This window comes from Sporothrix brasiliensis (assembly GCF_000820605.1).
Source record: "Sporothrix brasiliensis 5110 chromosome Unknown Cont21, whole genome shotgun sequence".
Lineage (NCBI taxonomy): Eukaryota > Fungi > Ascomycota > Sordariomycetes > Ophiostomatales > Ophiostomataceae > Sporothrix > Sporothrix brasiliensis.
In genome coordinates this window covers 450174-476766 of record NW_024467140.1, presented here as the reverse complement: position 1 = coordinate 476766, position 26593 = coordinate 450174, and the positions used below count along the sequence as shown (strand labels likewise).

The 26593-nt window shown below is 55.6% G+C and overlaps 8 protein-coding genes across 8 annotated transcripts; 5 read left to right on the top strand and 3 right to left on the bottom strand.

Annotated features, from left to right (window-relative positions):
* Nucleotides 1-715: 715 nt before the first annotated feature.
* Nucleotides 716-2805, top strand: SPBR_04768 (chromatin structure-remodeling complex protein RSC7; the record flags this gene model as incomplete). Its single annotated transcript, XM_040763045.1, has 4 exons — nucleotides 716-780; nucleotides 853-878; nucleotides 1058-2353; nucleotides 2414-2805. 4 exons carry the CDS (start codon nucleotides 716-718, stop codon nucleotides 2803-2805), a joined length of 1779 nt encoding a protein of 592 aa, XP_040615187.1.
* A 4405-nt stretch (nucleotides 2806-7210) lies between these two features.
* SPBR_05287 (uncharacterized protein) lies at nucleotides 7211-7933 on the top strand (the record flags this gene model as incomplete). Its single annotated transcript, XM_040763564.1, has 1 exon — nucleotides 7211-7933. One exon carries the CDS (start codon nucleotides 7211-7213, stop codon nucleotides 7931-7933), a length of 723 nt encoding a protein of 240 aa, XP_040615186.1.
* Nucleotides 7934-10064: 2131 nt separating this feature from the next.
* On the top strand, nucleotides 10065-10694 carry SPBR_05324 (uncharacterized protein; the record flags this gene model as incomplete). Its single annotated transcript, XM_040763601.1, has 1 exon — nucleotides 10065-10694. The coding sequence occupies one exon, from the start codon at nucleotides 10065-10067 to the stop codon at nucleotides 10692-10694; it is 630 nt and encodes a 209-aa protein (XP_040615185.1).
* A 334-nt stretch (nucleotides 10695-11028) lies between these two features.
* Nucleotides 11029-12766, bottom strand: SPBR_04878 (1,4-beta-D-glucan-cellobiohydrolyase; the record flags this gene model as incomplete). The annotated part of the gene is made up of 3 exons (XM_040763155.1): nucleotides 11029-11058; nucleotides 11168-11883; nucleotides 12157-12766. 3 exons carry the CDS (start codon nucleotides 12764-12766, stop codon nucleotides 11029-11031), a joined length of 1356 nt encoding a protein of 451 aa, XP_040615184.1.
* A 2168-nt stretch (nucleotides 12767-14934) lies between these two features.
* SPBR_05096 (serine/threonineeeee-protein kinase psk1) lies at nucleotides 14935-16079 on the bottom strand (the record flags this gene model as incomplete). Its single annotated transcript, XM_040763373.1, has 2 exons — nucleotides 14935-15010; nucleotides 15181-16079. 2 exons carry the CDS (start codon nucleotides 16077-16079, stop codon nucleotides 14935-14937), a joined length of 975 nt encoding a protein of 324 aa, XP_040615183.1.
* Nucleotides 16080-16884: 805 nt separating this feature from the next.
* SPBR_05260 (uncharacterized protein) lies at nucleotides 16885-17670 on the top strand (the record flags this gene model as incomplete). The annotated part of the gene is made up of 1 exon (XM_040763537.1): nucleotides 16885-17670. The coding sequence occupies one exon, from the start codon at nucleotides 16885-16887 to the stop codon at nucleotides 17668-17670; it is 786 nt and encodes a 261-aa protein (XP_040615182.1).
* A 529-nt stretch (nucleotides 17671-18199) lies between these two features.
* Nucleotides 18200-20522, bottom strand: SPBR_04718 (sir2 family histone deacetylase; the record flags this gene model as incomplete). The annotated part of the gene is made up of 2 exons (XM_040762995.1): nucleotides 18200-20010; nucleotides 20078-20522. 2 exons carry the CDS (start codon nucleotides 20520-20522, stop codon nucleotides 18200-18202), a joined length of 2256 nt encoding a protein of 751 aa, XP_040615181.1.
* Nucleotides 20523-22730: 2208 nt separating this feature from the next.
* Nucleotides 22731-26141, top strand: SPBR_04598 (uncharacterized protein; the record flags this gene model as incomplete). The annotated part of the gene is made up of 7 exons (XM_040762875.1): nucleotides 22731-22939; nucleotides 22992-23364; nucleotides 23431-23680; nucleotides 23743-24531; nucleotides 24601-24714; nucleotides 24791-25066; nucleotides 25132-26141. The coding sequence occupies 7 exons, from the start codon at nucleotides 22731-22733 to the stop codon at nucleotides 26139-26141; spliced, it is 3021 nt and encodes a 1006-aa protein (XP_040615180.1).
* Between the last annotated feature and the right edge of the window lie 452 nt (nucleotides 26142-26593).

The following is a 26593-nucleotide window of genomic DNA, read 5'->3' as shown; positions in this document are numbered from 1 at the left end:
TCTTTTTTTTGCCTCTCTTGAGCCCGTAAGGTCTGCCGGGCCAGTCGTCGGCCGTTCTCTCTTGCTTTCTTTGTTGTTTCTCGTTGGCCTCATCGCTAGACAACAAGACGGCGCCGGTGTTTCTTTCCCCTCATTTCGTCACCATTCTCGACCTGCCCAGGCAGTCCTGGCGTGTCCTGGCGTCTCTCTTTCCTTGCTTTCTCTTCTTCGCTGCATCCTTGCTTCCTTGCTTTTTTCGCGGAGCCTCTGCGCCGAGTCCCCTTACTTGCGCGCTTGCTTTTTTACTTATTTATTATTATTTTCTGTGTCCTCTTTCCATCCCTTGCGACCGCTCGATCCGCACTGGCTATCGCTCATCTCAGGCATGGTGGAACTATAAACGGCAGGCCGAATCGCATTCTTGCGGTTACGGTTTCTTGCTTTTCATCTCCCCTTCCTTTCCTTGTCATTGAGTTTTGTGTCTTTACTTTCTGTGTTACCTGGTACTCTCTTCCGTTTGCCTCTTTCATCCCGTGTTCATGCAAAACGTCGCCGCCTGCACCGCATCTTTTCCAGGTATCCGGGCTGCTGTTCGAAGGCGCGTGGCAAGCAAGGCTATTGCTGTTGGGGTTCACTTGTAGCACTCGCCCCCCGCTCGCTCTGCATTGCTCTCAGCCTCACATCCCACCAGAGTACTTTTGTCTTTGTTGTTCCCACACTTCCCGCCCTTTCCGAAATGACCAACCGGCGCACGAACATCTACGACCTGCTCTCCGACGACTACAATACTGATGCTCAACCGTGACCAGATCTTGCAAACGCATCGCGGGGCTTGAAACGGAGCCGATCACCTGAAGGCTACCACAACGCTAGCCAGCAGGGTGCCCTGGGTGAAGATAGTACGTTGTCCTGCCATCGTTTTTGTCCCGCTCCGTTCCCAAACCCGCTGTGTTTACTTTTGCTTTTAGCAAACGCGACGGGGGTTTCTGATTGGAAAATTATTCACTAACACCACTTCTTTCGCAAACAGGCGACAAGCCGAGAAAGAGAGGCCGACCTACCAAACCCACGAAGCCAGGTAGCATCATCGAAACGCCGATTCAACCGCCGGCTGTGCCGCCATTGTCCAACATGTCAAGCCAGCCTCTTCCTCCTCACGCGCAAGCGCAGCCGGCGCACAGTCCGACTCATCCGCCCCAGCCCACCCAGGCGCAACGCTCGTACGTGCCCCCTCCGATCCAGCCACCGGCCGCCTCGGCTGCTGGAGCGCCAGGCCAAGCTCCCCCTGCCCAGCCCACGCAAACCTCGCCTCCTGCGAAGACGCCTGCGAAGCCGACCCTCAAAGCCCTGCCCACCGTGCGCGACCACACTACAGACCAGCTCGGTCCCGGAAACGACGAATATCTACCACGTGAAATTGACGAATCGGGCGAGAAGAAGGTTCTTCCAAATGGCCAGCTGCTGGGCGGTCGCGAATACCGCTGCCGCACGTTCCTGGTTCCCCAGCGCGGCGACAAATTGTTCATGCTTGCCACCGAATGCGCCCGCGTCCTCGGCTACCGCGACTCGTACTTGCTGTTCAACAAAAACAGGTCACTCTACAAAATTATTGCAAACCAGGTGGAGAAGGACGACCTCGTCGGCCAGGAAATACTGCCCTTCTCGTATCGCTCGCGCCAGATTGCTATTGTCACCGCACGCAGCATGTTCCGCCAGTTCGGCAGCCGCGTTATTGTCGGCGGCCGTCGTGTCCGTGACGACTACTGGGAGACCAAGGCTCGTAAGCAAGGTTTCACGGAGGCCGATATGGCCGGTGAGAAGCGCCCTGGCGGGACCAAGGCGCGCGAGGCCGCCGCAGAGGCGGCTGCGCAGAGCGCGCCCATCATTGGCCAAGCACATCCTGAAATCGTCTACAGCAATACGGGCCAGTTCGGCGCCGCGCCGCCTACCCAGCTGGTCCAGCCGGAGTACAACGATACGCGGAGCCGCGATTACTCGAGCATTTTGAAGACCGGTCCCCGACAGGAGATCACTGGCCCGGCATACCAAGACCGCTCGCAGCCGGCCCCGATTGGCGAAGTCAACGCACAGGCACATCATGCGGCCGAGTTCAACAAGTCCATCAACCAGCAGCGTGATATGCGGAACGACTATCTTCAGAGCATCTGGCGTCGTCCCCACGAGCAGCCGCCGCCGCCAGCTAGCCTCACTCCGCAGCAGGTCTCAACCTCGGAGTCTCTGCCGTCCAGCCGCTCCGTCACTGGGGCCACGTCTGCCGGCAGTATGGTCCACCACAGCCCGCAGATGATGATGACTGCTGCTCCGTATTCGCAGTCGGTCACCGCCCAGAGCTCCCTGCCATCGTCAATACAAAGTATGTTGGGTTCGCAGGATCGCCATCTTCCGCACCCCAGCACACTGCTAACGAATGCAGGACCTACTGGCGGTTTGTCGCAGCCACAGGGCTACAGCTACCCCCAGTCGACGCAGATGTGGCCCCAGACGCCCCAGACACCTCAGTACAGCTATGGACACCCGTCGTCCGGCCCGTCTTCGCACCAGCAGCACCAACAGGCGCCACCGCCGCCACCCTCGTCTCAGCTGCGCCACTCGAGCAGCGGTGGGCAGGTCCCTCCGAGCAACATGCCCTACTCGGGCATGCCGGGCATGAGCCCTGGCTATCCCTCGCAAGGCCAGGGTATGCCTTACGACCAGACGCCTCGTCAGTACATGCACCCATCCGGCTCGGGGTCGCCGGCTGTCACACAGGGCTGGCAGGGACAGCCCCAGGCATCTTCACAATGGTGGGCAAACCAGCAGCAGTAGGTGTTCATGCGGTGGCTCCATCGTGATAAGCGGCGGCAAGACCCGAGTGTATACGACGACTCGGAATAACTGCCACCGTCACTTGCGACAACCTATCGGATCACAATACTGTCGTGCAGCGGCGGTTGTATAGGGATTTCAATCGCTATGGACAACGACGACGTTCACGACTATTTCGCAGAGGGAAGCCGCTGTGGATGTCGGGCCTCGCGACGATGACGACTTTGATGAAGACCGGCCTCGTTTTATTATTCCCCTTTCTAATTCGACCGATTTTTTCAAGCAAGCGGCGGTATCCTACATTTTTTTTGTCCTTTTTTTTCTTCTTTTCTCTTCTTGTTTACTTCTTATTTTACCCCCTTTTATTCTTTATTTTATGTTGATGCAACCCGACTCATCCAAGGTTTTTTTTATTGCACATGATTCTCTCGGGCTATTGGCGGAAATCTGTGATGCGGGTTTTATTGTGTTTTGCTTCGTTTTGTTTTTCTTTTGCTACCACGCTTCACTTTTCAGATTGGTTCTCTTTTGGCTTTGTTTTTTTGGGAGGCCCAGTCATTGTGCTTTGGCATCTGGTCCGGGTTGGAATTAGAGGAGTCTTTCTGGGTGGATTTCTCTATTTGTTTCCTGGATTGGGGGTTTTATTATATCCTTTTTATTACCCTAGGTTGTGGAGGTTTCTTGTCTTTTTTTCCATTTATTTTCAGTTATCACGTTTTTCTATGCCTGTTGTGCTTCTGCCAGTTGGCTTTCTCCCATTTATTCCGTTTACTGTCCGGTTTCTTGCTTCTCTTTCCTCAATTTTCTTTTTGTGATTCCCGCTGTGTTTGATTCCTTTGTTTTTGAACAATCTCAACCGTTTTATTGCTTTTTTTTTATTTCTACAGGGTGACTTGAGGAAGGGATAAACGGGCTGCATTCCGGAGACCACGCTGAACGGCCGCTGTTCTCTTTCTTTTTTTTCTTTTTAATACAGATGATCCGCTTGGGGATAGCGCGTGTGTGTCTACAGGCACGGCTGAGTTGTCATCGTCTTTCCATTCGTCGCCTCTGTCGGCCCGTGCAGCACTCGCAGTGTTTTTGTGTATATCACCGGCGGCTAGCCACAGAAAATTTGTGTCTTGGATCGAATGTCATTCGAGACATACAGACGCCGCTGCACACGGAACCTTCCGCGAGGGAATCTACGAGTGAGCACCACATACTACACTCTTGCATCTCCCTCACACAAGACAGACCACGCATGCCGACAACGAAGCACAGGCATGAGTGTTCCGAGACAGCCTTTGTGCATTCATGATATCTGTCACACATCTCATCCCTATCGAGAACACAAACGCCATTCTTTTATTCGTACGGACTGATCTTTGATTCTTTTATTACTCCTCGCAGACGCATTTGCATGTTATATGGGTTGATACCATTTCTGCTGTGATAGTTGATTGTTCTTATTCACTTTTACCTTCCCCTCCCGTCTTTCTTGTATTGTCTTGCTGGCTGTTCTGTTCTGCCTTGTATTTGCAGTCTTGTCTTCTCCAGGTGCTGGGTTGGATACTTGGATTTCGACTTGGGCCCCTTTTCTCATTTCAAACTTCATCTGATGCCTCCCTCTTCGAGGCCTTTTCTCTTTCTTCACATTCTCCTCTTTTTATTTTACTTCTACTTGTCTAGTTTATCGTTATTGCAGTCTTTAAATTTATTCAATATGCTCTCAATCTTTGTCGATGAGCTTTGCCGTGATTATGCACGACGCCCACAATGCGTGCAATTGAAACTATTTGGCTAGTTCCCTGGTTGATTGTACAATGTATGCGTGTGTTATCTGTGAGACGCTGTCTTTTATATTCCAAAAATGTCACTGCTTTCCCCCCCGCCGGCCGTATATTCGTACATATTTCGTTAGAGCCAATGATCTATCAGTTATCTATGGTTTCGTGTTTCTTTCTTGCTGCGGCTCATCAGCAGAAATGATAGGCGGCGTACTGTCGGAGAACATCACCTCCAACACGCTTCGTGGCGGGCGACCCTCGGCAGCCGCTTTGTGTGTCTCTTCTTTCTGCATTCGCATATACTCGCCAAAGGCAGAGCCAGCAGCTATGCCGGCAAAATGCGTGACGACATCAATGACGTGTTTCTCAGCGCGCAGCGTCAGCAGGTTAAGGCCCAGCATGAGGCCAATGAACCCGAGACCCTGGATACCGGTGTACGGGTCGGGCGGCAGGCCCAGGATCTTGAAGCCCTCAAACTTGTGCAGCATAAAGTATGCTGCGGCGATGCCGTAAATGGCGCCTGACGCGCCCAGCGTCGTAAGGTGCAGGTTGTTGCGCAGCACAATGTTCGTGAGGCTCGCTAAGAAGGCCACCAGGCCAGAGGAGAAGTACACCTGCAAGAAAGCCGGCCGGCCGATCTCGTCATGCAGGCGCGTGCCAATGAACCAAAGGAAAACGACGTTGGCCAGCAAGTGGCCCGCCTTTTGGTGCGAAAACATGGCACCGAGCAAACTGAGCGGCCGTGGCGTCGCCGGCACCACGATCATGTAGCGATTGAACAGACGCCACAGCGGCGGGACGCGCCACATAGCAAAGACGACGACGTTGGCGCCGATGATTGTGAGGACGGTGGCGGCAGAGGGTGAAATAGACGGGAACAGGCGGCCTACGCTGGCCGTGTCCGTGCCGCTGGCTTCCAAGTAGCGCGTGACAAGGCCGCCGCCAAGCACCAGCGCAAGCACAGTTGCGTACGACGGCCACAGGCGCTGCCAATGGGACATGGTCGGCGGCGCTTCAAGCGGCGACGTCGCGGCCAGCGCATATTGCTTCGTCCGCGGGCTCATCTCGCGGGCAACACTGGGCACGCCCACAGTGGGCGCGCCATCCGGGCCCACCAAGTCGCGTGACTTGGCGGCCTGCTCCGCCCATCGTTTCTCCTGCTCTGCTCGCCGGGCGGCTTCGGCCTCTTGCCGCTGGCGCTCGCGGATCTCGTTCTTGGCGCGGTTGCGGGCGCGGATGGCGTCAAAGGCGCCCACACCGTACACATCGTCTTTCGGCACCTCGCGGAACAGGCGGGAACGCCACTTGGTTTCACTGGCGCTGAGCGGGCGCGTTGCCAGTTTCTGGTCCTGGCCGTCACCCTCCTCTTTCGAGTGGGCTTCGACGTAGGCCTCTTCGTCTGCGTCCATCTTGGCAAGCCACTCGGCCTGCTCGCGCTCCATGGTGGCCAGCTCGTCCTCGGCTCGCAGGCCTGCGTTGATCAGCTCGTCGACGGGGGTCGTCTGGCGCAGGTAGGCCAGTGCGGTCTCGATCTCGGCTGGCGGGAAGCGTGCCGTGTTGGCTCGGAGAGACGGGTCGTCGAGCGTGCCGGCGACCCGGCGGCCGTGCAGGATGCGCAAGAGGGTGTTGGCGGCGACCGGGCTCATGCCAGGACCAAACACCGCGGCGACCTCCTTGGGCTCGAGGTCGCCGCGGCGGCGGAACGGAAGGCCTTCGGCGTCGTTGTAGTCGGGAGGAAGGTCGACATACTGGGTGGTGACGGACGATGCGGAGAAGAAAGAGCGGACTTGTGCGCGAGTGGAGTAGGTGTACGAGAGGAGAGGTCGAGATGTGGTTGTGCGTGGTGATACAGTGCGAAGGGGTAGCCAGTAGTGGCACGGCGAACGGGATGCAGTGCGACTTGTAAAGCGTATGGACGGCAATGGAGACCAGCTGTGAGAGCGTGTGTGTGTTCGTAGTGCCGTCGAGGCTGTCAACGACAAAAGATGTTGTCGTTCGAGAACCGCTGGCCTTGCAGTCACTGGCGTCTGGAGGGCGGAACGAAGCCCGCTTCTTAGGGTGCTCATTGTTCTGTCAGAGCCCGCGGAATCGGTGTTTTCGTCTGCAGCAGCGTCCTGCTGAGCGTGGAGGTCATACAGACTGCATGGCCTTTCCCGGAGAGGTTTTTCGTGATTTGTTTTTTAGTCCGGTCTTTTACAGCGGCGATACCCGATAGCGGCAAGCCGTGTTAGCGGAAAGAATTAACAGCTGATTTTCGCATTCTTCCGCCTGTAAGTCCTCCGTCGTTTTAGCTTTTAGGCGGTCGCAGTGGTTGGATAGAGGGGCTGCTGGTTCTTCAAATAGTCGGTATTTCAATTTTCCGGCGCCTATGCCACCCTTTTTGTCCCCCCAGGATTCTGGAATACAGGGGGGAGGGCGAGCTACCCCACCATGCGACGGAAAGCTCCAGGCAGCTTGGCCGCGAGTGCATCACTTTGAGAACGTCACGACCTTGCACAGGACTACATCAAACCCTCGGAGCCGCGCTCGCCCTTTGCTTTCTCCTTTCTCCTTTGCCCGTTCTCCTTTCTTTTCTCTATACACGCCCGCGCCTGCTTTCACTCATCTCAGTCACGACCACACTTCCGTACCCGGCCATGTCTTCCGAAATCCAGCCCATCAGCCCTGGCCGTTTCGCCGATGCCATCAAGGACCTCTCGCTCGCCTCGCTGCACCTCAAGGTCCTCGAAATCCGCAACGACGTGGCTCACCTCGACTACTCCAACGAACAGCTGCTGCCCTACGCCAAGGGAACCGTCGCTGCTCTGGGCGCCACCCCCAGCGAAAGCCCCGAGCCCGACCAGGACTGCATTGACGCCATCAAAGAAAACCTCGGCGTCATCGAGCGCAAGCTCAACCAGCTGCGCCTCGTGCGCGCCGAGGTCGAGAACCGCGGTGTCAGCTGGACCGAGTTCCAGAGCAAAGAAGAGGCCGAGCAGGAGCAGGTTGAGTCGGACCAGCGTGCAGAACGGACAGGCTCGGCGCTGGCGGCGGCACGGCAGCCGACGGCTGCAACCAACGGACACACAGCCACGACGACCAACGGCCATGCCAGCTCCAGCTCGACCGCGGCCACAACCACAACCACAGCCAGCAATCCCTGGACGGATGGCACCTTCCAGACGGGCACCATTCGCAATGGAGAGCTTCAGATGGACTCTGTAGCTGGCCAGTCGTTTGTATCACGCAACACTGGCGGCGGCAGCCTGACGGACGAGCAGCTCCAGCAGGCCCTCGAAGAGCGCCTTGGTCTGTCGTCACACAGTGGCGGTGCTGACGGAAACATCGACGACGATGAAGAGGGCGGCCTGCACTTGTGAGCGAGGACGACTGCTGGTAATACTCCCTTTAAAAGCAATGTCCTCTGTCGTGTAGGACCTTGTCCCACAGCCCTACCTGGACAGTGCAACGTCACATTGTCCCGGCTTTCTTCACAAAAGAATCACAAAAGAATCACGAAAAAAGCTTGCTTGGAAAGAGACGACCGCCGTGTAACACGCGCCGGGTTTCGAAGTAACGTCTTACACTTGGAGACGTGTGTACCTATTGTCTACTGGCAACACCCACCGTGAAAGTATCTGGAAGGCATTGTTAGCAGCTTTCCATCTTCGAGACGACAAGACTGGTGGCTGTGCTTTTTAGAAACAATGCCCCGGCATCCGAGAAGGACTTTTGAGCTAATTTTCCGTATGTCGTCATATTGGGCTCACAGCCTTTCTCGGACAACAGCACAACATGGACAGCGTTCGAACGCTGGAACGCTGCTTGTTTGCACTTCTACACCTCTTCTCGCCGAACTGTTGAAAATCTATTTAAAGCAACAGGCTTGCGCATCATGACCTGTTACGGCTGTCCAGCTGGCAAACTGGGCCTTGATCCTGTCCCTTAGCTGACGAGATGGAGGGGCTGATACGAATGTTTCAACGGCGAGAAATGCGAGAAATGCGGAAGCATAACGCCAGCTTACCCCAACTCACAAAATGCATCTAAAACACGACTCGATCCGATTGGTCGATATATTGTCCATCCCTGGAAGGCCTCAGCAATGTGTCCGACGTACATCCAAGTACCGCAAACGTGTCGAGTCGTCTAACCTAACACCATGCACCCACACATCGTGCCGGCAAGCAGTCAAGCAGGCAAGCAAGACGAGCGGACAAGACAAACAATCAGATAGTCAAGCTCTGTGTAATGTGGCATGTCTTCTTATTTTCTCTTACATATTGGGGTGGTGCAGCTTATGACCCGACACCGCCCTCTCGTTTTCAGACAGCCTTGTCTATATTGGGGACCTTGTGACTGGGCATAGCGGCATCTTTAATTATTGATATTCGATTGCCTTTTTCATTTTTTGAACTTCCATGTACCATCATGCTCTATGGTTTTGATTTCTCTCCACGAAGCCTTGACCTGCGACTCTCACACCGCCTCTATTTTTCAAGGGTCGAGAATCAAAAGACCTCTCAAGTTGTGGTTTCGTTTTTTTCGTATTGTTCACACAGTGCTTGGCACTTCGTGTTCTGCCGTCCGTCAACCAGGGTCTGTCGATCTGTCAAGCCTGCCAGTCTGAAGAAGGACATTAAATTTTTAAAGAAACCAGCCTCTATGGTACGCTCCTTTGTTCTTTTCCCACCCATCTCGGTCGTTATGACGGCATCGGCCTCTTTGCCAAGTTCGGCGGCGGGGAAGGACAAACGACGATGAATTATCGTGAAGGTATGACCGTCACATCTTTGGGCACCTCGTGATGATTTCTGACTTTTGACTCTTGTCCACCTTGCCTGTTTTTCAACTGGATACTGGTTCCATCTTACTCGACGAAAACCAGGACCCGAGGCGCCGATCCCAAGGCAGACACGGCTTGGGCACGCAAGATAGTTTGCCATCCGACACAACGCCCGGTTTTTGTCTCTTTGAGCGCCGACAAGACACCACCGAAGCTACTCTTGAAGATCGAGGAACAATGCCTATTCTTAGACAGCCCCGTCCTTTGTGTCCCCCAAACCCCCAAGAAAGGATTGTAGGCTTCCTGGTGGTTGCCGAACTAAACTGCAGGTGCGCATCTCGTGTTGGCCGATCGGTGTGATGGATGTCCCGGACACTCTTTGTTATTGTAACGGCGCATGTTTGGTAGAGAGAAACCAGGGGCTCTATTGTCGAGGCTTTTGGCCTCCTCTGTGTCTCAACTCTGTGATTTTGTTGCCAACCTGATTTCAACTTATAGAACTCCAAAAGGCGACGTCAGTCAAACGCAAAGCTATATAATATGGTGTCGTCTCCCGTCCTTCAAATCTCAAAATCATCATCCCCATCCACATCCCCACCTCACTCCATCTCAATTTCCAATCTATCGCAGCCTTTATTTCACTTTGATATACATCACCACTCGCTTATACCCAGCCGGCATATTCAATTATCCACTACCTTCAACAAACCACCGTCGTTACCAACATGAAATCATTCGCTTCTTTCGTCGTCTTCAGCCTCTTCGCTGGCCTGGTGGCCGCCGTGCCGACGCCGGCAGATACTGCTCCGCTCTGCGGCACCACATACTATCCGACCATCCTTCAGCAGCTGTCAGAAGCGTCGCCCAACACCGTCGGCGCCAACACGGCCGCCACCAGTGGCGACTTCCATGTCAGCCAGACGGTCATCACCGGCTCTCCCTCGGACCGCATCTACCAGCTTGTCGGCTTCCAGGGCATCCCCTCCGGCTCCTTCGGCTGTGAGCTCGCCCTTACCTTCTCGGCGGGCTACCCCATCACGTCGTCTGTTGGCGGTGTGGCCGGTCCTACGCCCATGCTCAACGTCACCACAGTGCTGCGCAACAACCCGAGTGCCATTGCATACCCCAACGGGTTCACCTTTAACAGTTTCCCCACCCAGCTGGGGCCCAGCCAGGGCCCGTTCGGGACCGTATCCGCGGCCGCCGGCACAACGGTGTCAATCAACTCGGAGAGCTGCGACAGCAATCTTGCCTTTGTCTTTAGCGTTGCCTCGTGGACGGGTACATCGGCTGCTGTGGAGTTTGCAGAGCATAAGAGCCCTCTGGCGGGTGTTTACCTGACTGCGAGCTGTTAATTGGTGGAGATGGAAAGGTTGTGGACATTACGGCAGTCAAATCTATTTGAGGATGGTTTTGCTTTCTTTCTTTCTTTCATTTTATTCATTTGTTTATTTCACTGCCCGGCAAAGTCCTCTCCTTTACAATCGCTTGTCTTTTTGATAGGCTACGTAGTTCTCTCTCGGTCCTTGAACATATGGCTAAGAAAATATGTGCCGTTGACACTCATTTATGACAACAATATATTGTTCTGATATTTGATCTTGCTATCCAGACCACTCATTCTATGATTTATATATAGTCTTCCATCCCTCACACGATAGTCATGAAACTTGGTAAATCGCCTTTGATTTACAGCTTCTCGTTTGAGAACACACTTAGCTGGAAGTGAAGGTCGAGTTGAGCGAACCGATCTGTTGTTTGCTTGGTTAGCGGACGGACACGTCACAAGATGTTGTACTACTACGACATGAGTGCACAGTCAACATACCTTGATGTTCGAGTAAACGACTGAGGCATCAGGATGGGCACTCTCGACGGTCTTGGGGTCACCAGCAGCCGGGTCGCAGCGCCCGCGGGCAACACCCGGGTCAGTAGCGGGTGAAGTCGTCGGGAAGTTGCTGTCGAGCCAGTTCATGGAGACCGCGTGGTCGTCCCACACGCTCAGAACGAGGACCATGTTCTGCAGCGACTTGCCCATGCCGGCGAGGCCGCCGACTGTGGCAAAGTAGTTGTCGTCGCCAAAGGCCGTCTTCTGCTGTTTGCAGAAATCCTCCGAAATGTAGTTGACGGGATCGACACCAGTCACGGCTGCGTCGCTGTTGGGGATCACTTTGCCGTCCTGCACATAGAAGCGGTTGATTCGAGAGAGCGTGCCCGTGTCCGTGCCGTCGTCCGTGACAAACTGCGTGACGATCGTAAACGCCTTGCTGGAATCGACCGTCTTGCCGGTGCCATAAAACTCCTTGTTGCCCATACGGAACGAGTTGAAGTCGCAGCCGTCGGGGTCGCACAGGCCCGAGTGGCGGTTGGCGTCGCCAGCGCCACAGTCTTGCTCGTTCTCGCAGCGTGTCTGGGTCGACACCTTGCACGGGTGTGGTGTGTAAGCTGTGGCGTCCAGGTTGGCCTCCCAGATGTCCATTTCGGCACAGCACGAGCCATACGAGCCGGCGCCCGAGTTGCCATCACTAGCACTGCCGGTCCAGCCTTCGACGTTGGCCTAGGGAAGTTAGTATATGATGGGCGCTGAAGAAGCAAAGAAGATAAAAAAACATCACGATAAAAACAGTACCTCTCCTAAATAAAAGTTAGTGATCATAATACCAAACAGTAAAGAACACATGTGTGGTCAACCCTACGGGACGGTACGGGCCGAATCGGGACGGTACCGGCCAAAATAAGAAGGTACGAACCAGCCACCGTGATATGACCATCACGACACGTAAAAAGCTAAAAAAAAAAAAAAACACCGTTACGCACCATTGATGAACTTTATATCACGAGGGCATTGCGAGTCGCAGTAGCCCGTGCCGTACTGGGCGCCGGCCTTATTGCCCGGGTAGGCGCTGAGACCACCGTCCTCGAGCATCTCGCTAAAGTAGACGGCGCCGTTGAGGCCACAGGGAAGGTTGCTGACGTCGACGTCAAAGGTAAACTCCTTGTTGAGCAAGTTGAACATGCGGTATTTGCTGCCGTCGCCGCCGGCCGACAGGTAGACGCGCGAGCCGACGTTGGCGCCGTTCTCGTTCTTGGTCACAAACTGCAGCTTCAGCGCACCATCGTTGGGCGTCGAGATGCCGTACGTCTTCTCGTAGTCGGCGCCGTCAATGGCACAGTTCTCCGCGCAGGTCTTGCCGTCTGGGCAGGCGGTGGCGTTCCACGTGTTGCCGTCGTAGCAGTTGGTGTAGCCGGAGGTTACGTGGGTCCAGCGCCAGTTGGCATCGAGGACGACGGTGGTGTCTTCCTTGGTGCAGCCTGAGGCGGTGCAGGACTGGATGGCCATGGAAGGGTGTTTCTCAGCCGTCAGGGTGCCAACCTGCTGGCCGTAGACGGCGGTCGCAAAGACCACGGCTGCGAACGAGCGGAACATTGTGGAGGGAAGAGGACGCCTGAGATGTAAAGGTGGGCAGAGAGCAATGAGATTGGATGGACAAGTATGAGGAAAGGGAGAAGACGATGCAGAGGATGGAGACGAGACTTGTTCAACAGCAGAGGCAGCAGACAGGACTCGTCTTTAATACTTTTCGAGTTGTTCTCGATGCATCTTGCTTCGAGCATGGCATCCTTCTAACCTTTTGCGTTTTCCAACTTGTACACAACGTGCACGGTTGACTCCCTCCGTAACCCCAAGACCGAATTGAACTGCGGAATGGTATCCCATGAACTCCTGTTGGGATCGACTCAAGCTAGCGTGGACCTCGTGATATTATCCTGGTCGGAAGCCGCCGTCTTGGCAATTTGCAGAGAGGACGTTATGACGGAACGGACATGTGTCTATAAATGAGGGTGAGGGATATCTATTCGCATCATCTCAATTACAGACCGAATTGCGGTCCAAGCCTGCGGATCTTCACCAAAACCTTTCGTTTGCGGTGTAAGTGAGATCCAGCCCTTTGCAATAATCACTAGGAAAAGGGGTATACACGCTTGTCCATGTTCCGCTCAAGTAGAATTAATATATTTACGCAGGGGACCTTGAGGTACAATAAAGCTGCGGTGACGAAGACGGCATTGCTGATCAGAAAAACATTCACGGTGATCCCTTGGATAATGCTACCGCAATTGGCGACGGAGTGGCAACACGAAGCATGTAGCTACTGTGCGGCATGAACAAGACTGACCACTGCTGTATATTTGAAACGAACCTATTCGCCGCTATTTCGGCGAGACGGTTCGTGGGCCCGTGATACAGAGGCCCGTAACCCGGCGACCTGGTGCGGCTCTGTCTACCCAAATCTCTGGTAGCGTAATTTGTTCGGCGAGCTTTGGCGTCTAGAGCGGATGTCTGTATTATTCAAACCCTCCCATGATGGGGTGACGTTTGGGCCCTGAGCTGGAGCTGCGCCGGTCCTTCCGAAATAGGCAATTCCTCTTTTGGCGGGGAGGGCCGCCTCGCTCCGTTGCATTCTCGGGCTGTCCCTTCCGCAACTTTTCGGGAAGCAACAAATGCGGAAGGGCACAGAATACTCCGCAAGACGTGAAGATACAGAAGCAGAAAAACAGGGAATTACACGAAATAAATAGCAACACCAACATAACCGGGGGCGACCAAGCTAATAAGGCCATGAACCAATTGCAACCCGGATACTTTGCTCACAGCAACCCAGCGCAAAGAAGTATACCAGAGCGGCGGATGGTCGAGTCGCCGACGAAGCTGTCGGCCTAATTGAGCAGTCTCGTGTCGTGGTGGACCGTATGTGGCTCTCGGGCCTCCACACGTGATTTTACAGGCCGGCAGTGCGGTTTTTTCACGGCAGCCGAAATCGCCCCTCGCATAGTACCACCTCCTGCGAACACGTTCACCTTGTCACGGGCAAACTAGACCGCCTCTCGCGCCAGACGCCCGCCATCGTCAATTGCCAACGGGCTTCGCTTATTTATATACGTTTCTGTCTTCATATTCCCCAACATGACGTCCCCACCGTCGTCCGAAGACTTGCCATACTGGCAGGTCAATATCCCCGTCGACCAACGCACGGCTACATGCCCCGACTTCTTGCTCAACATCAATGCCAAGGACAGGGGTATCATTAGCACGCGCCAGGAGGACTCTGCCCTCATGTCGTGGCCCGAGGTGCGCGCCGTGATCGCCGCCAACCAGCTGCAGACGTTTCAACGCACACCGCTTGCCCTGCGCCGCTACCTAGAGTATTGCTGGGGCCTTAAGGAGAAGTACGGCAGCGCTGTCCACTTTGTGCTGCGGGAGCGGCTGCACTGGACGACGGAGGAGCTCGCAGCGAGGGTGACCGCTGAGGCAGCAACGGGCCACGGCAGCATCCCCGACTTTTCGGACAGTAGCGATGTGAAAATTCTGTGCAACGACTGGCCGTATGGCCTCGACGAGCGCATCGTGCACTTGGTTGTGTGGACCAAGTTCCCACTGCCAGAAGACCCGACAACAGGCGACCTGACGGACGACGCGCGCGCTGCCATAGAGGCGTATGTCCAGCAAACGTTCCGTGCAGCTCTGCCAGCGGACAGCGTAATTTGGTTCAAGAACTGGCGGTCGCTCAAATCCGTGCTGCTGGTCGAGCACTTTCACGTCATGCTGTTTGACCCGCCGGTCGAGTTTGTTGCGCGCATCACCAACGGCGACGTGCCGCTAAGCAAACGGCTGGAGGGGGACGGACAGTAGATGCACCAACAAACAAGGGATAAACGATAGATCATAGCATGCCATAGAAAACAGATCGATAGATAGACACGGATAACGACAACGCATGACAACCCGTAGTGGGATAAAAGTAAAAAGTAAAAATAGAGGGAGAAACGCCCCTTTCTCACAAATGCTCCGCTCCCATGCGCACCTCGACGACTGGCGCATCTGCAGACGGGACCGCAATCGGCTTCTCCAGCGACACGTGTACGTACCACGGAGGCAGGTCGGGCCCTGGGAACGGTCCGTTTGGGCGGAATCTCAGCAGAATCAGGCGTGCAATGTGCGTCGCCAGGGCCTCGAGCGTTTCGAATTCCGACGTCTCCAGAATCTGAACGACAAAGGCCTCAAGCCGCGTGTACACGTCCTCGTACTCGGTAAACCGGTCGAGGGCAATGTCGGCCACAACGGCCTGCTTGGCCGTCCGCTCGTGGGGATGCACGCCGACAAGTGTGGGCACGCGCAGCCGGTGCAGCCGCAATGTGTTGGAAGCGATCGGGGCTATGCCGTTGGCTGCACGCGCCAAAACGCCCGCGGACGTCAGCGACACGCCCTCGCCGACCAGTGTGGCCTTGGGCAAGAGCACCGTCACCGAGAGGCTGCGCACCACAGAAGCAGAAAGGAGGGGCGGGTTCTGCGACGGGTCCTGCGACGGCGCGTCTGGCGAGCTTGTTTTTGCGCCCGTGGCCATCCGGCCTGCCAGGTCAATCCAAAGGCCATCCAGAACGTGGAGCAGACCAGCGGGCGGCCGTTCCTCGTCCCAGCGCTCCAGGCTCTTGAGAACCGCTTTGCTCAGCGTGCCGTAATGAACCGTGTCGCCGGCTACTTGGTCGGTATTGGCTGCCTCGGGGAACGGCGCCGCCAAGACGGCCTCGGCAGAGAGCACGGCAGGCTGTGGCCGGCCGTGACGGCCCCATGCGTCCTGCCCAGCGCCGGGGCCAAGGGTAGCCTGCAGGCTGCGCACGCGGATGACGGCGCGGGGCTCGCCGATGGCGGCCTGGACGTCCCAAGCGGTGGGTTGGGACATTGTGCATATGTGGATGCGAGTAAACGAGGTTGCTGCACAGATGTGGCGCCAATTGGGGGAGATGGGTTGTGAAGGGAGAACACAGGGAAATTCGGTGAAACGGTGATTCAATGGAGGTGAAAATTAAGAGCAAGCTGACCCATCGCCGCTACGCCGAACAGACAGAGTCTAGGGCTAAGCAAAAGTCGCTAAATACACCGGCTGCATCGAGCACTTACACAACCGGCCGACATCACCGCCACAAACGGACGGCGATGCTGTCGTACAATGGCTTCATTCGACTTCGCCTTTTCGGTGCATGTGCACGCCGAGGCTTGCCAACATATTCCAAATACCTTTCAAGGTTTATACCCTGCCGATCCAATCGACTTTCGACTTTACGGCGCACCAATGAATGCAATGAGGCTGGCACACTCGACATACACAGCCTTCCTCCCGCGGCCAATGTAACTGAATGTCACATCTAGGCACACCACCTCTGCGGCGTCTGTCTCACAGATACACCCAAATGAGGCGACGTCTTGAAATGGGATGCGTCCCGTTTATAAGGTCCTCCTAGGAAGATGGTTTCCCCTTTTTAAAGTTCCGCATTGGCCATTACGACACGAAATTCTGTGTATTCAAATCCGTGCACGTCTTCGAAAAAAGTCTTGTCCAAAACGTCTACGAGACACCTGCAGCCATGCCTCGCACTGTCGCCCCGAAACATGGCGAGCTTTCGGGCTCTGACCGCCGTGGGTGCAGGGGAAACGCGTGGCATAACGACCGGTACTCAAGCAGGTCCCGAAGCAAGCACACATACAACATGGACGACAGCGATGGTGTCGACTCGGAGGAAGAGTCCACGAGAAAAACGTCCCGGGGACTCCTCTCCCTTTTCGTCCACAACCTGACCGCGCCCCAAGAAAAGATCGACCGTCGTCGCAGTAGAGCCAAATCCCCTAGCGCCAGGTCCTACCATCCGCCAGTTGCAACTGCAGGGTACGCACCGGTTGCTCCTCGTGCAGCCCACGATATTGCAGCAGGCAGTGCAGCACCCAACGCGGCCGCCGCCGCATTGCACACAACCCAGGGGACCCAGGTGCCGGCTCACGCAGTACCCGCTTCCATGGTCCCTCCTCCTACCATCCCGCGCGCGCCGGTGAGGAGCATCGCGCAGCCGCGCGACAATATCCCTCGCCACCCTGTCGTCACCACGGCCCCGCCTCACCCTGCTGGCGGTCTCCTCCCGGCCAACACGAGCACCACAGCCGGCCGCACCACCGCCACGCCCTGCTCGACACCGCGGGAGGAGGTCGACATTGTCATCCACAACCTGCACACCAACGCCCCCGGCACGTCGCGCGCCGTGCGCACCAAGCCCATGGCCGTGCTCCTGTCCCATATAATGAGCATAATTGGCCGAGAAGGCGTGCTGCTGCACAGCGTGGCGGCGACGGCGCACAGCATCACGATTGTGCTGGAGGACGGGACACTGTGGACGAAGCGGAAGGGCGGGTTCCGGGACTTTGTGAACGAGCTGCTGGCCATGGAGGCGGTGGACGGGAACGGAAGCGTAGTCACACATGACGATCATATCATGGCGCATTGACATGGGGCCGGAAACCCCGAAGAACGAGAAACGATGCACGCTATATAAATGAACCAAGATTGTCCAAGAATCACCTGCGATGCAAATATTGTCCAGAACACCAAAATGAAGTGGTATTATGCAGCCGTCGCACCGCCCTGTGCTACGTGCGCCCACATGCAGTAGCAAAACATGAAGAAACAAAACCAAAAAGAGAAAAGGTACCGCGGTAAGGTCCTAAATGCAACGCCAAGTGAACTCCCCGAATAACGAAATACATAAGGGGGCCAAACCCCTTCCCTATGAACAAAAAAATCATATGCCAAAGTTCGTGGGCTTTCCTGGTAGTAGGCAGAACAGCAAAGAACAGTGGATACGAATATATATACAAGCGCCAATCCCATATGTAAAGAATACGAAGGTAATGCCGTCTCTCAGCACCGGTAAATGATGTTAATAAAACAGCAAGGTCTAAAAAGTGCAACATGCCGCGCAGTAGTGTAGCGGGAGTGCACGCTGAGAGATGTGACGTCGACAATGTCTGATATATTTAGTCGATCAGAGGAGTCATGCCGTTGGGAATCGACTCTGGCGAAATCGTTTTGGCGTCGGATCCACGACGGCTACTCGACGACGGCGGAGTGCGTGGTGTGGGATGCTCGAGTGACAGGGAGGACGGCTGCCGGATCTTACCGTCGAGAGCGCGCTGGATGGCGTCTTCCGAAAAGCGGTTCTCCTTACCAAGTACATATCGGTCGCGCGCGAGCGGGCTGCTGCCGGCGCTGTCACGCAGGCTCGGCAGCATCGAGAAGTCTGCGGACAACTGACGCTTGATGCTCTCCGGAGGTGACGAGAGGTCGGACAGGTCGGAGAGCCCAGAAACATCCGCCGCGACAACGGACGTATTGCAGCCGGCGCGCTTGTCGCTGGTATTGACCTTTGATTTCCCAGATGGCAATGGCTTCCGCTTCTTGACCTCAGGTGTCGAGGCAGGAATGTGCTTCGTGGCGCGGAACGTGAGTGCAATACTCTTCGTTGGGGCCTTGTCCTCCTTCTTGGCCTTCGTGACCTTGCCTTGCACCACGATGCGGTCTTGCGGTTTGCTGGCTGGGAGGGCATGGCGCTCTTTCTTGGCAGCCGTAGGTAGCTTCGAGGCCACAGCCGCCTTCTTGACGGCAACGGGCGGCTTTGAGTCCTTTTGCTTCTCGGTCGCAGCGCTTGATTGGGCGGCCTTGTCGCCCTTCTTGACCTGCTGGAACGGAAGCTTGCTCTGCCGGGCCTCGGGTAGGCGCTTTCTGGCGGGTTTCGGGCTCGAAATCGGTGTCGGCATGGCGGCGGTGGGTGATGATGTTGATTTGGTCAGAATCTTGGCCTTGCTAGGTGGTTTGGGAAGAGCCTTCCGCGGGGTGCTGCTCGGCTCCTTCTTGGTGGTCTTCTCGCCGGCCTTGCTGGCACGGGGCTTGGCTGGGGAGCGGTCCTCTAGAACGACCTCCAGCTTCAGCGAGCCAAGGTCCTCGTCGCCGGTAACGCCCCAGCTGCTCGGGCTGCCCACATCAGGAGCATCCCAGTGCGGGAGTCCAGTCAAGCGTGCGACATCGTCACTGCTGCCGCGAACGATGAGGTCCCAACAGTCCTTGAACTCGGCACCCTGCGGTTCGGGATCGACATTGATCCAAGCCGTAAAGCCGTCGCGGCGGCTGCGGGTCGTGTGGCACAGCTCCTTGACGAGACGACGCACACCGGGGATCTTGAGACTCGTGCCAACCACGATTACAGCGTCGGCGCCGCGGCGCAGATCCGCTTTCGACACCATGCCAATCGCCTCCTCGTCGGGGTTGTACTCGTTGTACAGAACAATGCGGGGGCGCAGACGCCCAATACCGTGGCTGCGCTTGCCGGCAACCGCTGTGCGCACCTCGTCCATAACAGTGCATTGAGAGCAGGCTGGCGCTTCGGGGCCGTCGAAAAGAGAGCCGTCAAAGTCCTCCAGCTGGCCGCACTTTGAGCAGACCATCTTCGCAAGGCCTCCGTGCAGCTGGACGGTCGTCGGCCACGGGCCCTTGACGTTGAGTGGTACGTTGGTGGCAAGCGGGGGCATCTTTGTGTCGATGCAATCGACGTTTTGTGAATAGAGGCGCATGAGGCGGCCCTCGTGCGCAATGGATGCAAGCATGTGGTGGAAAGGCGTTGGTACGGCCGCATCGGTCATGTGGGCCAATTCGCGGACCATCGAATGGAAGGAGGAGGTAGACGAGTCGTGCTTGTAGACAGAGGCGTCGAAGAGGTGTTTGCCGGAGCCCTTGAGGCCGTGCTGGCCGCGAAGGGTGGTGAAGAGGCCAGTAGATGACCGGAAGTCGGGGACTGTACAAGGGCTTGTTAACATGCATAAAGGGGGGAGAACAACAAGGACGGTCGCAAAGCCACATACTTCCTGCAGAGACGGAAATGCCAGCGCCAGCAATGACAACAATCTTCTTCTTTTTGCGGAGTGCCCGAATGAGGTATCCCAGTTCCTCTTCGCAGGCGTCGGAGCCAGCCATACCATTGAGGTCGAGATGCCGCGTCATTCGTGGGCGCTTCGGAGGGGGCTGCACGCGCCGCCTCTTCGCAGGCGGTGGCCCGTCGCCATCGCCATCGCCATCGCCATCGCGGTCCATTTTGCGAGGAGACGCACCGCCCGACTGTGATGTTGCGCTTGGCGACGGATACCGCTTAGACGGGTCCAAGGCAAGCAAGGAGGGCGACGAAGGCGGTGATGGGGTCTTTGAGAACTCGGAGAGCGGCGATGATGGCGGTGATGACGTCTCACGAGGCGGGCGAAGGGTCGGTGGTGATGCCGGCGACGACGCCGGAGAGGCTATTAAGTTGTCCATGGCGGCTGGGGATGTGTGCGGAACATACGAAAAGGAGGTCACGAGAAGCTGGTGGAGGATGGGGAAGGAGGAAGCGAGAAGCACGTCGAAACGAGCAGGAGCGGCTGCCTTCAACAATCGGAAGAAGGAAAGCGCGAGGGACAGGGAAATGAGCCTGGCTAGGGAGGAGGGAGCGAAGACGAGCGATATGGATAAAAGCGTAGGAGAAAGGGGAATAGTAGGTAGTGGCAAGGAGCGAATGGCCCAAAGAGGGCCAAATAGAAACGAAAAGCACAACTGAGTGGGAAAACGGCTGGTTTATGTCATGATTCAATGCGTTTTTGTTCTGCGTGCGGCGGTTGGGTTTCTGCAGATTTTTAGCCTGGTTCCTTCTGTTCTCGATCGTCGTGATTTGGTTGGTCGTCGTTTCCTGTTTTGTCGACGTTTGGGAGGAAATGAGAGGAAAGGGGGAGAAATTGAGGAAGCGACGGGAGAAAGTGTGAGGAAAGAGCGGGCGAGGTAAGATATTTGACAGAAAGGGCGATGGGCGAGGCCTGCAACGTGCGAGAAAAAGTGAGAGAAACGGGGTCAAAGAACGGGCCCGACCAAGAGCCAAAAATGCGGCCAATGCGGATGAGAACGACCAAAATCAAGACGTGCGAAGAGGACGACGAAAAGGGTCACGCCAGAAAGACGTGCGGCTCGCGGCAGAGAGTAAGATACCGTAGCGGCAGGGGCGGACGGCGGGGGAACGACTGGGAAAGAGCACGCACTAGACAAACAATAACAATGGGGAAGGGCAAAATAAACGGAGCAAAACAACAACGATCTCCTGGCAGGAACGAGCCAGCGATGGAGATGGCAAAAGAGGCGGAGACTGTGCAAGGCAAGCGTGGGTTTTCTGGGACCAGGTTCCGTTGCCCTGCCGTGTCTGAATTTACAAGAATCTGTTGCTTTCTGATGTTTCCTTCTCGAGCATCTATGCACATAATAGCATGGCATTATGGCTCTCTTGTCCTCGATGAGTTGCGTCTATGTTGCCCGGCCGTCCTTCTGCTGGGTTTCCGGATTGGCCTCCTTTTGACGTCGTTAGCGCGGCGGTTGTATGTCCCTTTCGCCTACGAAGTATTCTTCTCGGAAGTAGCGTTGTCGTGCGACATGCGAGCACTCCTGATATCATCCGATCGGCTAAGTGAATAGTGAATAATCCGCTACAAGCCGCCTACAAGCCGCCTACAAGCCGCAATACGGTCATCCTCACACAGATCCTCTCTGGAATAATTCGTCAAGTCTCATCAACAGCCAGGAACATGTAATACCATCATCGTCACACCAAATCGTCTCGAGCGAGGGTCTATTATTCGGTATTCTTTTGTCGTATGTTCGAAACCGCTGACTGGAGCTGCATCAAAACGTTCAACTCGAACCTGCGCTTACGGCTTGCTTCCATTGTCTTGCCTCGTGGTCCTGTCGATTTTGGGTGCGTGTCTTTGGTGGCCGCGCCGAAATGCGCTGTGATTCGCTGCAGTGCAAACGCCCACTGGCCCGCAGTTTGCGTTGCTTCGGAGACAAAGGTGGGAGTGGGGATCTGCACCCAGAAGGAGTGGTGGGTGGCAGCGGCTGGCCCCACTTTCCATTCTTTCGTCAGCCGTGCGTGCAGGGCTGAGGGTTGGACACACCTGCCCAAAACAGGCGACACAGCAAGCGACCAGTGTCAGCCAATGGCATGTGCGGTGTTCGAGTCGTAGATGTCGTTGTGGCTCGTGGCGGATCAGCCACATCGTGCTGTATAACTCCAGTCTCCGCCAAATGGCAGGTGCGGCCTCCACAGTGCACAGAGCTACCCTGACGTCTGTTCAAGCTTAAGCTTTCTCTGGCGACAACTTCGACGACACCCAGGCGCCCACATGCATTTCGGGACCCAGCGAACCGCCACGGCACTCCAATAGACGCCATTGGGGATCATCGTGAGCGCCTCTTCGCTGTATCCAAACAATTCAAGGGCTGTCTCAGTGTCGCAGGTTAGCGTCCGCCAAACAGATCGCCAAACGGAGAGAAGCAGCTAATCCCCTGTCGCATCGGCTTTCCAGCATTGCGTTGCGCCGAGTCACGCTTTACATACACTTCCTGTTGCATACGTATTTCGTTGTCTTTTTCGTTGTCGTCTTCCTTTTTTTTCTTCTTTTTTTGATATCCAACATACCCGACAGTGCGCTCTCGGACCTCAGCATGGCCGAAGACATCCCCCTCATCCTGGATGATGCCATGTCCGGCATCGCAGGCATGTCGGGCGACGTTCCGGTCGGCCTCGGCGATGTCGATGTTGACGATGTCGACTTGTTTGGTGGTCCTGTAGATCTGTCTTTGCCGTCGCATCGGCCACCATCGAAGCAGCTCCAGCTTCGCATCGACGAGCAGCGTATTCGGGGATGCAACCAGTATGTATTTCCTCGATCATCACGGGGCGTTAGGACACCGCTGACATGTTAGGCGAATTGCTTGGTCGAAACAAGGCACCATTGCAAGCATTGGTGCCGACGGCCAGTCCATCGAACTTCGGTACTTGCGAACCGATGCTGAGGATGCGTCCTGGGCCCTTAGCGAGGCCACTTCGTATGCACAGTTCAGTTCGAGCAATACGCAAACCACGTTTGCGGGCGGTCCCATCGTTCATCTTGCCTGGGCCGCGACAGGCCATTCGGAGCTCGCCGTCATTGACTCCGTCGGTCGCGTGAGCATACTTGCTTTCTCTACCAGCTTGAACAAGCCATTTGCTCTGCGGTCATGGGAAGCCGATCCAGTCGATGACCTGCACGCCGTGGTCGGATGCTACTGGCTGCCCATTGTGCCCGCCAACAAACAGGTGAGCTGTGTGGTACCCCTTTTTTATTTTTATTCATGTTGATCATCGACGCTGACAGCGCCTCAGTACAATGTCATCTACGGACCAGCCGTCCGAGAGGAGAGCGGCTACCGCTACGAGACAACGCTCGTCCATGCGTCCGGACCGTACCACCCAAACCCGAACAAGAGTGCCCTGCTTTGCGTCACAGTCAGCGGTACTCTGCGGCTCCTTTTCTCCCAGAATAGCAATCTGGTCCAAGACACAAGCATTGAGCTGGAAAACATCACATCCTCCGACGACCTGACATCTCATGCTTCTATATGCACGGACAAGAGTAAGCGGCGAACACTCTATCCCACCACGATGGGCCAAGACTGACCATGAGACACTGAATAGACATGCTGTTGATTGCCATGGTCACGGCCTCGCGCCAGCTAAAGGTCGTACGAGCCGCTATCGGCTGGAACCAGTCACAACAGGACAAACAGGCACCACTCCAGAGCCAGCAGTTGAACCCTATGCTGCAGCACAAGCCAACAGCCGTTACAACCTGGCTACAGCATAGTGGCGGGGAGTCACAGCTCGACATCTCATCAGACCTGGTATCACACGTCGAGATGCTACCTTCGGCTCTTCCCACTGGTGCCAACCAGTGGTCGCAGCCACTTGTTATAGTTGTCCGCGAATACCTCCCCACGCAAAGTACGGCCAGCTATCACCCAGAGCCGCAGAGCATCGTCGACCGATGGGAGCTAGTCACCGAGTCACCACCGCAACCACTGCACCCGGCCTTCGAACAGCTGGGCTTCAAGCCGACCCAGAGCATCCCACAAACCGGCAGCCAAGCTCACACACGGCTGAACAAGCTGCCGCCCGTTATCATCAACAAGCTTATCATCTCTATCCAGAATCTGCACCACGGCCGGGTTGTCTGCTTCTTCTTCAGTGACGGAACACTACAATACCGTGACCGGTTTACCTTTGAGGAGGTCTTCAACGAGCCCAACCCAGCAAGGATCGCGTCGCTTCAGCATGCCGGCTTCCAGTTCTCAGACCCTACGCCTTGCCTTGCTGCCGTCCTGTCGCCCACAAACTGCTCTTTTGCGCAGGTGTGTGAGGACGGCAAGGTGAAGTGGAACAATCTCAAGTACACAGGGCCGGATCTTGCACCGACAGGCCCGGACCGTGAGTTATACCAAACGTGTTTCAAGTTGCGATTATGTATCCATGGGAAGCAACATTGACACGATACAGCAAACTACGCTGCTATAGTTGCCGGTCTCACGACGGCCGTTTCTACCTCGTCTGCCAATATCATCTCGTACGACGACATACTCGCAACAGCTCGCCAGTTCATCAACCGTCCAAGTATGCGTCCCGGGAGCGCTCACTATTCATTGTACCGACGACACGACACCCGTTCGCTAACCACGTTGCGTAACAGGATTTGCCTACGAGTGGATGATGGAGATTGTGCGCATATTGAAGATCAACGTGGACTACTCGGAGGATGCTCACCACGACCAGTTGGTCAGAAACAATTCGCTGCATCTCTGTCTGAGTATCCTCAACCACCTCGGCTTCCGCGGCGAGTTCAAGCCGCGGTCGTTCTACGGGAAGTTCTCCATGTTGGCGCTTAACATGCGCAACATTGTCATCTTGATCACCATCTCCAGCAACGCACCAAGCAACCTCAAGGTAAACCCGCTTGATGAGCCAGGTATGATATGGATAGCCCCTTTCTTCCCAGAGTTCTGTCATGTGCTCGTGATCTGATACATGTAGATGTCGTCGATGCGCTCGCTGGCTGCGCGAAATGGGCGGTTGACTTCCTTGCTTACACGTGCGACTGCATCTTTAACCTGTTGGACGACCCCAAGTTCCTGTCTTTCCTGACGGGGAACAACTTCAACGAAATGGTCCCTTATCTCCTTGAAAAGAACGAGATTGCCCTGCACCTCATTCTTTGCTCGTCCACCAGAGGCTTCCTCTCTGCTGCTTGCCGCCGCCTGCTGCACCTGGACTCGATATCGTCCCGGGCCACCAAGTTCTATGAGCAGCAACAGCAAACGCCCACGGGCGCCGCAAACGGGAACTCGTCCCTCCGCCCTGCCCTCATCATGGCGTATCAAAAGATGCAACAGTACACGTCCTCCAGTCTGATCAAGGTCCAGGAGTTTGACAAACTTCTGTGGGCCCTGGGTGAGGACATTCGCCACACGTACCAATCCACGGCAGCCGCCCAGAGCGGTGCCGCAGCGAAGAACCGGGGACAGAACCAGGGACAGAACCAGGCCACGGACAATGCAGCAAAGCGATTCCAGGCCCACTGCGAATTGACTCTGCTGCTCGCTAACAACCCGCCCGCGCATTTCCAGCCGCTACTACGCAAGTTCTTCAATACCAACGTGCGTCAGTTCCGGACGCTCACGGACCCTGCAAAACTGTATTTTGCAGACTATAGCATTCTTGACGTCGAGGACGACTACCGTAGTCTGCAAGAGAAGCGGGCGCGCCATACCCACATTGACGTGTTCAAGCGCGTTGAGCTGAAGCCGACGAGCAGCACCAGCGGTGCCAGCGGAAGCAGTGCGGCCAATGCGGCCGGTCATCCGACCACGTTGCCGCCACACTCGGCACCGTCCGAGTACTACCGGCGCTGTGCTCGGTGCACGTCGATTATGGAAGACATCACCGGATCTCGGCCAGGCTATACATTTGTGCTGGCGCAGCAGCGGAAGTGCAGCTGCAGTGGAAACTGGGGCCTGCTTCCACGGAGCGCGTTTGTCGGATAGGACGACAAACAGGAAAAAACAAAATACGTGCTCTGGAAATTGCGCGGCAAGCTGCCTCTCGACGTGTGGGTCAGAGGTGTAGTATTGTCCGCTTTGCAGTTTTGAGGCATTCATGCATTAGATTAGTTGGGAATATTTTATACTATTTTAGAAAGAAAAAAAGGAAGAAAAAAAAGTTAAATTCATGGTTATTGCTAGGTCTGCAGCCATGCTGTGCAAATGCATGGACACGTAGTGAGGCTACTATTTTACTATTTTATTCCGATCAGAGTATCACATACCCCTAGTTATAAAAGGGCAACACGGGCACCACCAGTGTTTCACACCTGTTTATTATTTTTAAGTAAACAATCAAAGAAGTACATAATAAACAGAATGTCACTGAAAGGAAACGCATCAGATAAAAAACAGAGTAGCCCTTGCAAGCACCGCCATTTTCAGCCCATCGAGTG